The 10,627-nt window shown below is 61.1% G+C and overlaps 1 protein-coding gene across 1 annotated transcript; it reads left to right on the top strand.

The window, feature by feature from the left end:
* Positions 1-50: 50 nt before the first annotated feature.
* CABP7 (calcium binding protein 7) lies at positions 51-10,382 on the top strand. Its single transcript, XM_019643227.1, has 5 exons — positions 51-570; positions 7,505-7,648; positions 8,462-8,574; positions 8,876-9,029; positions 9,255-10,382. Exons 1-5 carry the CDS (start codon positions 462-464, stop codon positions 9,380-9,382), a joined length of 648 nt encoding a protein of 215 aa, XP_019498772.1. The 5' UTR covers positions 51-461; the 3' UTR covers positions 9,383-10,382.
* Positions 10,383-10,627: the final 245 nt, after the last annotated feature.

Raw genomic sequence — 10,627 nt, 5'->3', positions numbered from 1 at the left:
AGCGCAGAGGGGGCGGGCGGGGGAGGCGGGGAGCGCAGCCAGCGCGGCTCAGAGCAAGCGAGCGAACGAGCCGAGGAGGCAGCGAGAGCCGGAGCGGCGGGCCGGGCGGCCGCGCCGGCGAGCGGACAAACGGGCGGCGAGCAGTGCTTAGCGCGCTGGGCACCAAGGAGCGGGCGCAGCAGGCGCAGCGCACGTTGGCCCGAGCGGAGAGGCCCTAGTGGCGCCGCCCCCGCCACCCCTGCGGGGCTCCAGCCGGGAGCCCAACGAGGGAGGGGGCGGCATGGACCCGCGGCCTGGGGCGCGGGGGCGCTAGGCCCCCGGACGGGTAACACCCGACTCGCCGCCGGGCTGCCCTCCGCAGTCGCGCGCCCCACCCGCTCCAGCCGCCCCCCGGGCCGCCGCCGGCCCATGAGCCCCGACCTCAAAGTTTGCGGCGGGCGGGCGGGCGCGGAGCCTCCAAGATGCCGTTCCACCCGGTGACGGCGGCGTTGATGTACCGGGGCATCTACACCGTGCCCAACCTGCTGTCGGAGCAGCGCCCGGTGGACATCCCTGAGGATGAACTGGAGGGTGAGTGCCCCGCCGAGACCACCGCCCGCTGGCCCTCCTACCTGTGCGCCCAGGTGAAGCGCGGGTTAGGGGCGCAGGGGGGTGCGGGGCTGTCCGCAGGTGCCTGCTACCAGGTGGGCGCTCCAGCGAGCAGCGGTGTAGGGAGACCGGACCAACTCGCACCCCTGGGCTCCACGGTGGGGGTCGCCAAGGCGGAGGAGCGGCCCTGCTACTGCCCGCGTGGTCCCTAGCGCTGCGGAAACTTGCTGGGTCCCGCAGCGGGGTCACGGGGCCGCGCAGTCCGCGGTGACGGTGCGGCAACACGGCAGGTTGGGGTAGGGGTCCGAGCTGCGCCCCCTGCGCCTACCCGGCCGGGGCATCCGCGTCCTGATCCCCTCCGCGGCGCCCGCCAGCGGCTCTGCGCTCGCATTGACATTCCGCTCGTGTCGCTTTTAAAATCCAATCTGCTCCGGCAGCCGGAGAAGGGGAGAGGGCGACTGCCCTGTTCTTGCCAGCTGCGGGGCCGCCCCCAGCCCTTCTTGCGGCCTTAGCCCCTTCTCCACAGCCCTGCGGGGACCCCCAGCCCTGAGCGCCCGAAGGCGGCCCGGGAGGTGGTGGCGACAACAAGTGGCCGGATTCAGCGGCTTGGTCGTGGTAGCTAAGCCTGGAAAGGAAAGACAGAGAGGCAGAGACCCAAACCTGTCCGCACCCCCAGTCCCTCTGCCTTTCCACACGAATGGGGACCTTAGGCAGTGGGCCAGGGTAAGATCAGAAGGAGCAGAGGGTAGGGGTTGGATGGAGGATTCTGGGGAACAGTGAGGCCCCTGGGACCTGGGAGCCCGTTCCTTGCTGGAATGGGAGCAGGTGCTCAGCCTTCCCCCGCCAGACCTCCTGGGGTCCCACATGGAGCTCTGGGCTGTTGGGAGTCTTGGCCCCTTGGGATCTGCTTGTCTGCTGTTGGGTGAGGGGCTGAGATCACCCGGAAGCTGCGCCTCTTTTCTGGTATCTTGGGTCCAGGAGTCTCTGAGATCTGGGGCTCATCAGGGCCTGGGGGAGATGCGGCTGAGACACCAGCGCAGTCAGGGATGATGGGTGGGAGCACAGGGGAAGGCTGGAGAGAGGTCCTCCCTTATCCCCAGTCCCTGGAGGGGCAGGTCTTGGGGGAGTCAGGCTGGGTTAGGGGGAAGAGCAAGAGGGAGAAGGCAGCTACCCCCTGCCCACACACACCTACACTGCGCCACAGGCTATGAGGTACCTGCTCCTCACCAAGTCCTCCCAAAAGCTCCCAGAGGCCTGGAGAGCCATGGAGATAGGGTCTGGTGTTTGATGTGGGCAGGACAGATGAATAGGTGCTACTGCCAGTTCTCTGGCATTGAACTCCAAAATCCAAGTACCTGCCCTGTCTGTGCTGAGGCCCAGGAAGCAGAGCCTCATCCAGGATCTGGAAAAAGGAGGGTGTATGCTGGGGTTAAGAGGGCAGGGGATGGGGCATAGGCTCTCTACCCTAACATTGTTTCCTCCTGTCCTGGGCCACCCCAAACCTCTTGCCAGCACCCCATTCCATAGTCCCTCATCCATTCCTTCCTCCTGGCCACTCAGGCAGGGGTTAACATTGTCCCCCCACACCACAGGCAGCATCTACCTCATTCCCCCCCACTTTGCTTCCAGCACCCCACCATGACCCTGGCAGCCCCACTTCAGTCCTAATTGGGTCCCGCCTTTCCCGATCTCCCAGCCCTGAAATGCAGACCCAAGCAAGGGGAGAAGCTGAGCGGACCCAGAATGCAGGGGTGAGTGGAGCACAGGGTGGGCAGTGCAGGGGCAAGGAGGCTGCAGGCTTCCCTTGGGCTGCCCGGCAGACACACTGGCAGGAGCCCAGGAGCGTTAGTCACCAGCCACACCAAATGCATTCTGTTTCTCTCCCATCCCCTTCTCCTGGGCCCTGAGGAGCAGAGGGGCCTGTCATATGGGGGCATCTGAAGGGCAGGGCCCTCTTTGGGGTGGGCAGGCGGGGGTCATGGAGCAAACAGATGCCCGAGTGGCCCTAGCCCATCTCCTGGCCCATGGGCAGCTACAGAGGAGGGCAAGAAGTCCTCCATGGCTGATCTCCTTGGCTGCAGGCACCCTGAAAGCCCTCCTTCTAGGAGACCAAGTCTCTGCAGGCCCCGGTGAACCTTGAATGCCAGGGCTGCTTGGACAGAGTGACCATTCCTGGCACAGATACCCCCCTGCCCCCTCCACCTCCCCAGTGCCCCATTAGTGTTTCTGCCCCAGGGAAGTCTGGGTAACACTCAGGCCCTTTGCTGGGAGGACGCCCATCAGTGGGGGAGCCACATGTGCCGAGAAGAGGGAGCCTGGCAGCTTGGGATAAAATGCTGCAGACAATACTTGCCTGACGCAGAAATCCAGGGGGCGGTTAGTCCGAAGGGGAGGAGGACCAGAAAGGGAGGTGGAGAGTTTGGGGTTAAGATGAGGGCTTTCCAGCCAGGCAGCACTGGGTTAGAGTATCTGCACTCTCATCTCATGGAATAACCTTGGGCAATAACTTGCCTCTCTTGCCTTGGTTTCTCTATCTGTGAAAAGGGGTTGGTATTGTCCTTTCCCAGGGCTGCTGGTGACAGAGGATTCAATGTGAGCTCTCAGCACGGGGCCTGGCACGCAGTGGGGCCTCAGAGACCATATGCAGCAGCAGGGGAGGCCAAGCGGGGGGGCCTTGCAGGAGTAAGAGCCTGGATTATAGAGGGCTCTGTGAAGGCTTGTGAGGCAGGGACGCAGGGTATGTAGGGGGCCTGGCCAGAAAGGCAGGCTGGGGAAGGGGCTGGGTGAAAGGGTCCTTGAAGGGCTGGCAGAGGCAGCTGGGATCCTGTGCCTGGGAGGCAGCTGGTAGGGTAAACATGGCTGGGCAGAGCTGGCCTTGGGACTACCTGCTCCCCATGAGACGCTGTTCCAGGCTCTCCCTGTATCTCCTCCCCAATACACACACACAGCAGAGACCCCCCAGGCCTGCAGGAGCACTGAGGCTGGCCCCAGTAGTATCGGCGGATGTGAGCATCTGAGGGTGGGAATGGGGTGGCTGCAAGCCCCAGTTTTGCCCTCTATGGCCAGAGAAGGAGGAAGGAGACAGACAGACAGACAGTCAGACAGACAACCACCAGGGTATGGCTCTGGGGCTGGCATCTGGCCTGTTCAGTTGGCCACCGGAGCCTGCATCGAGAATGGCCAAATAGGGGCATTCAGGGTATGAGGGACAGGGGAGTCCCCTTCCTGTCCCTCTTTCCTGCAAGGCCAGCAGCCACCTCTGCACAGGCCAGAAACTCAGAGAGGCTGAAGTGATGAAGCATGGGACCGATGCCAGGAAGTGCACTAGCCCCTGCAGAGGACAGACTGCCCTACCCCCGCAGGGACCTCCCTCCCATGTGGTCCCTGAGATAGTGCTGGCGTCCCTCGGGGCCTTTCGGGGACTCAGGCCCTGACATAGCTCCACAGGTGAGGAAGGGAATTGGAGGTGTCAGGCTGGAGGTGGCAGGTGGGGGACAGTGTCGGCCTGGAAGTCCTGAGGCCCTGCCAGCCCTTTCTCGGGCCAGGCGTCCCCATGCCAAGATGGAGCCCGGCAGGCTTCCCCCGGCCTCAGGGGCGGGAACAGAGCAAGGCTTTCGGGGAAATGCACCCAGCTGGGATGTGCTGACGGCAGCAGTGGCAACAGGGAAGGGCAGCAGTGGCAACAGGGAAGTCGTGACACCCGCCCTACTCAGGGGGCCTCCGGCAGGGTCCAGTCCTCAGTGATGGGGGCAGAAGTCACGTTCCCATTTCACAGACAGGCATTTGAGGCTCAGAGAGGGAAGTGCCTTGCCCAGGTCATTCAGCAGCTGAGTGGCAGAGCCAGACTCCAAGCCCAGGCCCCCAGATCCTGGAACCAGCCAACAGGAAGGCCAGTCTGGTGTCCAGAGCTCACCCAGTCCCCTCTTTCCTTCCAGCTCAGCTGTCTGTGCCGTTCTGATTTACAGTGTCCTGCTCCGAGCCAAGCCCTGCGCTGCCGAGCCCTTACACACTTGATTTTCGGTCATCTAGCCAGCATGCAGGAGAGCTGGGATTTGAACCTGAGTCTGTGTGACTTAGAGCTGACTCTCTTGCCAAGAAGGTGGTCCCTGAATTTGGCCTTAGGAGTCAGCTGGGGCTGGAGCAGGGCTCTTGGCATGGTCAGAGGCACAGAGGGAAGCTGAGGTGTGACCTGAGTGTGCTGGGGAAGGGTGGCTGAAGGGACACATGGATGTGGAGGTAGCAGTATTTGGATTTATCTAGCGGTCTTGAGAGTTAGTCCTGCCGAGAAATGGTCATGGGCTACCTCTGGGCCTGTTGCCCGCCCACATACCCCAAGATTCACTTGCCCTTCACTGTCTTGGGTCCAGCCCAGTGCGTTTCTTTGGGGCTTCCAAAAGGGGGTCAAGGCCTCCAATTGAAGCAGCCCTGGACTCTGGGAGCCACACCTGGCCCCTGCCAGGGTGAGAGGGATAGCCTGGACCCCAGCTCATTGCAGGGGAGGGTGCCAGCACCCTCTGCAGCCCCACTGGGTGGGGCGGTGGATTCTGCCATCACCCTGACATCTCTGAGTGATGACCCCACACCAAGTGGTGCATGCTCAGTTCCTTCCTCTGTGTGCGCCAAATGGGTGGGTTCCCCAAATGAGTCATTCCTTTAACCATTTATACAGCAAATGTATATGCTTGCATGACAGGCACTGTTCCAGGTAACGGGGACACAGCCATGTATAAGATCGACCTGGTCCCTGCTCTCATGGCACTTGTAGTTCATAATGCAATGTGGTCAGTGCAAGGATGGGGGAAGAGTGGGGTCTGTGGGAGGCCGGAGGAGGACCAGAGTCAGCCTGGGGCACAGAGGGTACCAGGGAGGAACTGAGTCCATGCTGGGAGCTGGGGGGGGATCAGAGTGTGCCGTGGTGAAGGGACATTCCAGGCAAATGGAGCCGCATGTTCAAAGGCCAGGAGCTGGAGCCACCCCGGTGCCCACAGGACTGAAAGGGCTCCTAGGGCTGGAGTTAGGACACCCGAGGTAGGCAGAGCCTGTGGCTGGGTCAGGAAGGCAGCAGTGCCAGCCAGAGATGTGTGTGTGTGTGTGTGTGTGTGTGTGTGTGTGTGTGTGTGTGTGTTGGGGGGTGGGGAACAGCAGAGGGTGTGCTTGGTTGCATGGCCAGTGTCTTCATCTCTACCAGAGACTCCCAAGTGCTGGAAGCCCCTCAGCAGCCTCTATAACTGTCAGGCCTCTGCTCACACACCTCTGGGGATGGGGAGCTCACTACTCCTCAGTGGCCCAGGAAAACTCTTAAGTGGGAATTGTCCTGAAGTTCCCAGATTTCAGGGCTTACAGAGCCCCTGGGCCTGGTCCAGATCTCCCATCCCAGATGCTCTCCTGCAGATTCTCAGGTCCTACCTGGGATAGGTAGAGGAAAGGTCCAGAGTCAGAGGGTCTGGGGGCAACTCAGGTGTGGCCCACAGTCTCTTTCTTGGCCTGCATGTCAGCTAGTCTAACCTCTAAGCCTTGAGTGCAGATACCAGTTGGGAAGAACCTGAAGTTTGGCGTCTCAGCTCAAGCTATCTTGCTGTGTGGCCTGGGACACATGGTCACCCTCTCTGGGCTATAGTGGGACCAGCAAGATCAGGGAATGACTCCAAGGTGCAGGATCCCACAATCAATTTCAGGCATTCACAGACCCCTAAGGTCAGTCCCAGGCCAACCTAACTCCGGTATTCACCAGAAATGGCCCTCACCCTACACTGACCCTGGATTGGTCACCTAGCCTCTCTGAGCCTCATTTTCCAGGTCTGCAGCATGGGGACATCTCATCTGTCTCTACTTCCATGAGCTCACCTCTGCCTGCTGAAGTCTCGTTCAGGGAAACAGCTTAGGCAAAGACCAGGAGGCTGGCAGGTGAACCGAACAAGGAGATCCCAGGGAGCTGGAGCAGATAGGGTTTGAGTGGATTGAGATTCACTCTCCCTCAAAGGAAAGTGCTCCTTAAGGCCCTTCCAGGGCTGAGTAACAATGAAGGGACAGCAGGTAGAGAAACAGAGGTAGAGCACAGGTGAGCTGGGAGAGGTTAGAACCCACAATAGTTTCTGGATGTCCTTGGTAAAACCCTTGTTATCCTGACGTCATTACCGCCCCTTTTACTGTGGGTAAGCCTGAGGCTGACCCAAGGTCATTCATTGGGTTGCTGGTTCCCAGGCTCCCCACCCCGAGTCACCCACGTCCTCAGGCCTGTCTCCCCTTCCATATAATGGGGTGGAGGGAGCGACCCTCACATCTGAGCCAGCCTGGGTTTGCTGGGGCTCTTCCAGCAGGCCTCCATCTTCCCCCAAACCTTGGGCTCCTGAAGCAGTCTGTGCTGAACTGTCAGTCCATTAGCCTGGGCAGTGGCTGCCATTAGAATGTTGGCCAGTGTGAACGAGCTGAGAGCTGAGCCGGGGGAGGAAGTGAGGGATGGGGACCAGGGAGAGTGGGGATGGGAGTGTGGGGGGCACAGGGAAGCCTTTGGCAACTCACAGAGGCCGCTGGCTGCCTGGTATCCTCCCCTACACAGTGGGACCCATGGTCCTCGCCACACGGGGTCGTTGTGAGTATGCCTGGAGAGGCTGTGGGAGCCTAGGGCTCAGAGACAGAGACCCTGGGGACGGTCTCATCACTGCTGCATGCCTGGACACACCCCTGCTGTCCCTTTGCTGTCTGCTCTGCCCTGAGCTCTCAGATGCAGCGCTATGGCAGAGGCAGACTCTTGGGCCATCTGCCAATTGTCTCTGACCAGACCTGCAGGCACCAGTGGATTCTCAATGCTGGGTTCAGGCTGCGAGTTCGGTGATCCTGGGGGTCTGGGAAGTGGGGTGTTGGGAACAGGAGTGAAGTCCCAACCTGCTCTGCTCCCCCCCCCACTCCCCCCCCCCAGAGATCCGAGAGGCCTTCAAAGTCTTTGACCGCGATGGCAATGGCTTCATCTCCAAGCAGGAGCTGGGTACGGCCATGCGCTCCCTGGGCTACATGCCCAATGAGGTGGAGCTGGAAGTTATCATCCAGCGGCTAGACATGGACGGTGAGTGTCGCCCCCTGCTTGTTTCCTCACCCTTCCTCTGGGGGGGCCAGGTCTGGGGCCTGAGCCACTGAGGCTGAGCCCACTGGGAACCTCTTACTCCCCCTACCCCCACTCCTACTCCCAGGCACCCCCAAGCCCATGCCAGTTTGCAGCCAGGTCTGGCCCAGTTTCTCAGCCTGGAGAATTAAGGCCAGCGTGTGACAGCCCCAGCCACCGAGACTTGGCCCCTCTTGCTCTGTATTCTGAGACAATTTTAAAATACAAAAAAGTAGAAAGGAGATATTAAATACCCTAGGTCTTACCACCCAAAATAATAAAAAATCACTATTGTCTTTGTTGCCTGTGATTTTATTAGGGAAAAACTCCTAAGAAGGACCAGTAATGCCCAGTCCCCTCCTCTCAGCCCCCTGTGCCCCTGCCTCCTCTCTACCCAGAAAGCAGGTGGCAGCCTGGATGGGTTGTCTCCCCTCCTGAGCTTCACCTCCTGTCTAGGTGGGAGGGACAATGTTGGGCCTCCCCCCGAGACAGCAGCAGGGTGCTGGGAAGCCATGGGGGGTTCTGAGTGAAATGTGAGTGTCTCCCATGTGCTCAGGGCCCACCTCCTGTACTCCACCTCCACCTTGTCAGTGGGACCTCATCACACTTGGTGGCTTCAGCATCAGCCCAGAACATGGCACGTGTCTGGTGCCCCTTAAATTGACTCAAGGCTCAGGGAGGGAGGGGACTTGCCTGAGGTTACACAGTGGCCCGAGGTGGGCCAGGACCCTGCCCAGTTGCAGACTGACCCGCTGATTGGACCTGTGCCCACTCTAGGTGATGGCCAAGTGGACTTTGAGGAGTTTGTCACCCTCCTGGGACCCAAGCTCTCCACCTCGGGGATCCCAGAGAGGTTCCATGGCACCGACTTTGACACTGTCTTCTGGAAGGTATGCCATGGCTTGTGGGACCCCAGGGCTGTGACACTGTGGAGAGACATACTGGGGCCAGTGAATGGCCAGGCCCAGTCTGTAGAGCGGGGATGACCATTCCAGGTTTCTGTCCACTGGGCGTCTTGTCTCTCAGGGGCCGTGGGCTCCCTGGAGGGGGCTGGTGTTGGTTAAGGTCTCGAAGAATGGAGCCAGTGGTTTCCAGCCTTCCGGACGCTGGAGGCCTGTCCCTGACTCATGTAGCTAAAGGTGCAGGGTGGGGACTGTGGTGGCCAGAGCACTGTGTCTCCCTCAACCCAAGTGCGACATGCAGAAGCTGACGGTGGATGAGCTGAAGCGGCTGCTCTACGACACCTTCTGCGATCACCTGTCCATGAAGGACATCGAGAACATTATCATGACCGAGGAGGAGAGCCACCTGGGCACGGCTGAGGAGTGTCCCGTGGACGTGGAGAGTGAGTGACTGACCCCTGGGGCCCCCTGGGAGGGCCACCTGCTTGAGCAGGGGAGGAACCAGGGGTTTGCAGAGGGGGACTAGGCCCTCCTCGCCAGCCCCGAGCCTGGTGTCCCCATGAGCCCCGTGGGACGAGCCCATGTGCAGAAGCGCAGGCGGCTCCTGATTCCAGCACTCCGCTGTCCCCTTCTGTCTCTCTCCGGTGCTCCCTGGCGGGCGGCCACAGCCTGTTCCAACCAGCAGATCCGCCAGACGTGCGTGCGCAAGAGTCTGATTTGCGCCTTCGCCATCGCCTTCATCATTAGCGTCATGCTTATCGCAGCCAACCAGGTGCTGCGCAGCGGCATGAAATAGGCGCCACCTGGGCACTTCCTCAGGTGCCCACGGTGCGGGGGGGCTCCCCTCCACACCCACCACCGCCTGCAGTCCTCTCCCTCAGCTGGCTGCCTAGGCCGTCACCACCACGTGTACTTCAGGGCCTGGACGTCCAGCGGCCCCACCCCACCTGCCCCAGCGGCCTTGCATGGAGCTGTGGCCCAGCTATGGAGGGCCTCGTGGTGGCTCTGACAGCCCCAGCCCCACCTGCACCCTGCCCGTGCCCCACCCTGGCCTGTACGTAGCACTAACTCTTCCCACTGTCTGGGGGCTCCTGGGAAATTAAGGAGGAATTTGTACAGGGCCCTGTAGCTACTGTGATTCCTTAGGCAGGAAGGGGCACCCTGTGCCCAGAACCACACAGCCAGCCCGACCCTGTTCCTTGAGGTTTGGGCTGTGGGCAGAGTGATGGAGGTGGGACAGAAAGCCTCTTCCTGGAGGGGGCATGAGGCTGGGGTCCCCTGGGCCCTACCCTCTGGCATGGCCTGAGAAGGCCCCTGGCCTTCTGCTGGGTCCCATCCTCTGACCCTCCTTAGAGTCAAATCCAGCCCTCCTCTATACTTCCGCTAGGGCCAGAGAACCAGCCCATTTCCCAGATGAGGCGCCTGAGGCTCAAAGGGCCCCCAGATTTGGCCTCAGTTCCTCCATTATAGGATCTTCAGGGAGGGCAGAAGCTCATGGTGGATAGGGCCACTGAGGTGGCCCTGCAGTCCCCGCACCCTCTGGGCCCCTCCCCACCAGAAGTCCAGTGGCCTGAGGGCCACACCACCCCCTACCACCCCGGCACAGAATCTAGAGCTGGAGTACAGTTGAAGGATGCAAAGCTGGGGCCTGGAGACGCCAACTCTCCTGAGCAGCCTATTTGATCTTCCCACTGGCCAGGGGCTTCCTCCAGGGCAAAAGCCTGGAAGCTCGTGTTGGTCCCAGGAAGCTCAGCCAGGCCACTCGCCAAGCCCAGGGCCTGTCCTCCTGGGTGTCCCCTCCCACCCCCCCACCCCCATTTCTCTACATCATCTAGGCTGGAGCCCCAGCTCCCATCCCTGCCCCAGTTGTGCTGTCTCACGCTTGGGCACCAGCTCAGCACGAGCAGACGTGGGAGCTAGGATGGCAGGCCGGGTCCTTGAGCTCCTCTCCTCAGATCTGGAGCCACTTCTCACCTGGGTGATGGTCACAGCCACAATGACCACCCTCTGCTGATCCCCAAGGGAGAAGGGCTGCAAGCAC

The sequence above is a fragment of the Hipposideros armiger genome, unplaced genomic scaffold (genome assembly GCF_001890085.2).
Source record: "Hipposideros armiger isolate ML-2016 unplaced genomic scaffold, ASM189008v1 scaffold_75, whole genome shotgun sequence".
NCBI lineage: Eukaryota > Metazoa > Chordata > Mammalia > Chiroptera > Hipposideridae > Hipposideros > Hipposideros armiger.
Note: the sequence above shows the minus strand (reverse complement) of the source record. Positions and strands in the feature narration are given on the sequence as shown.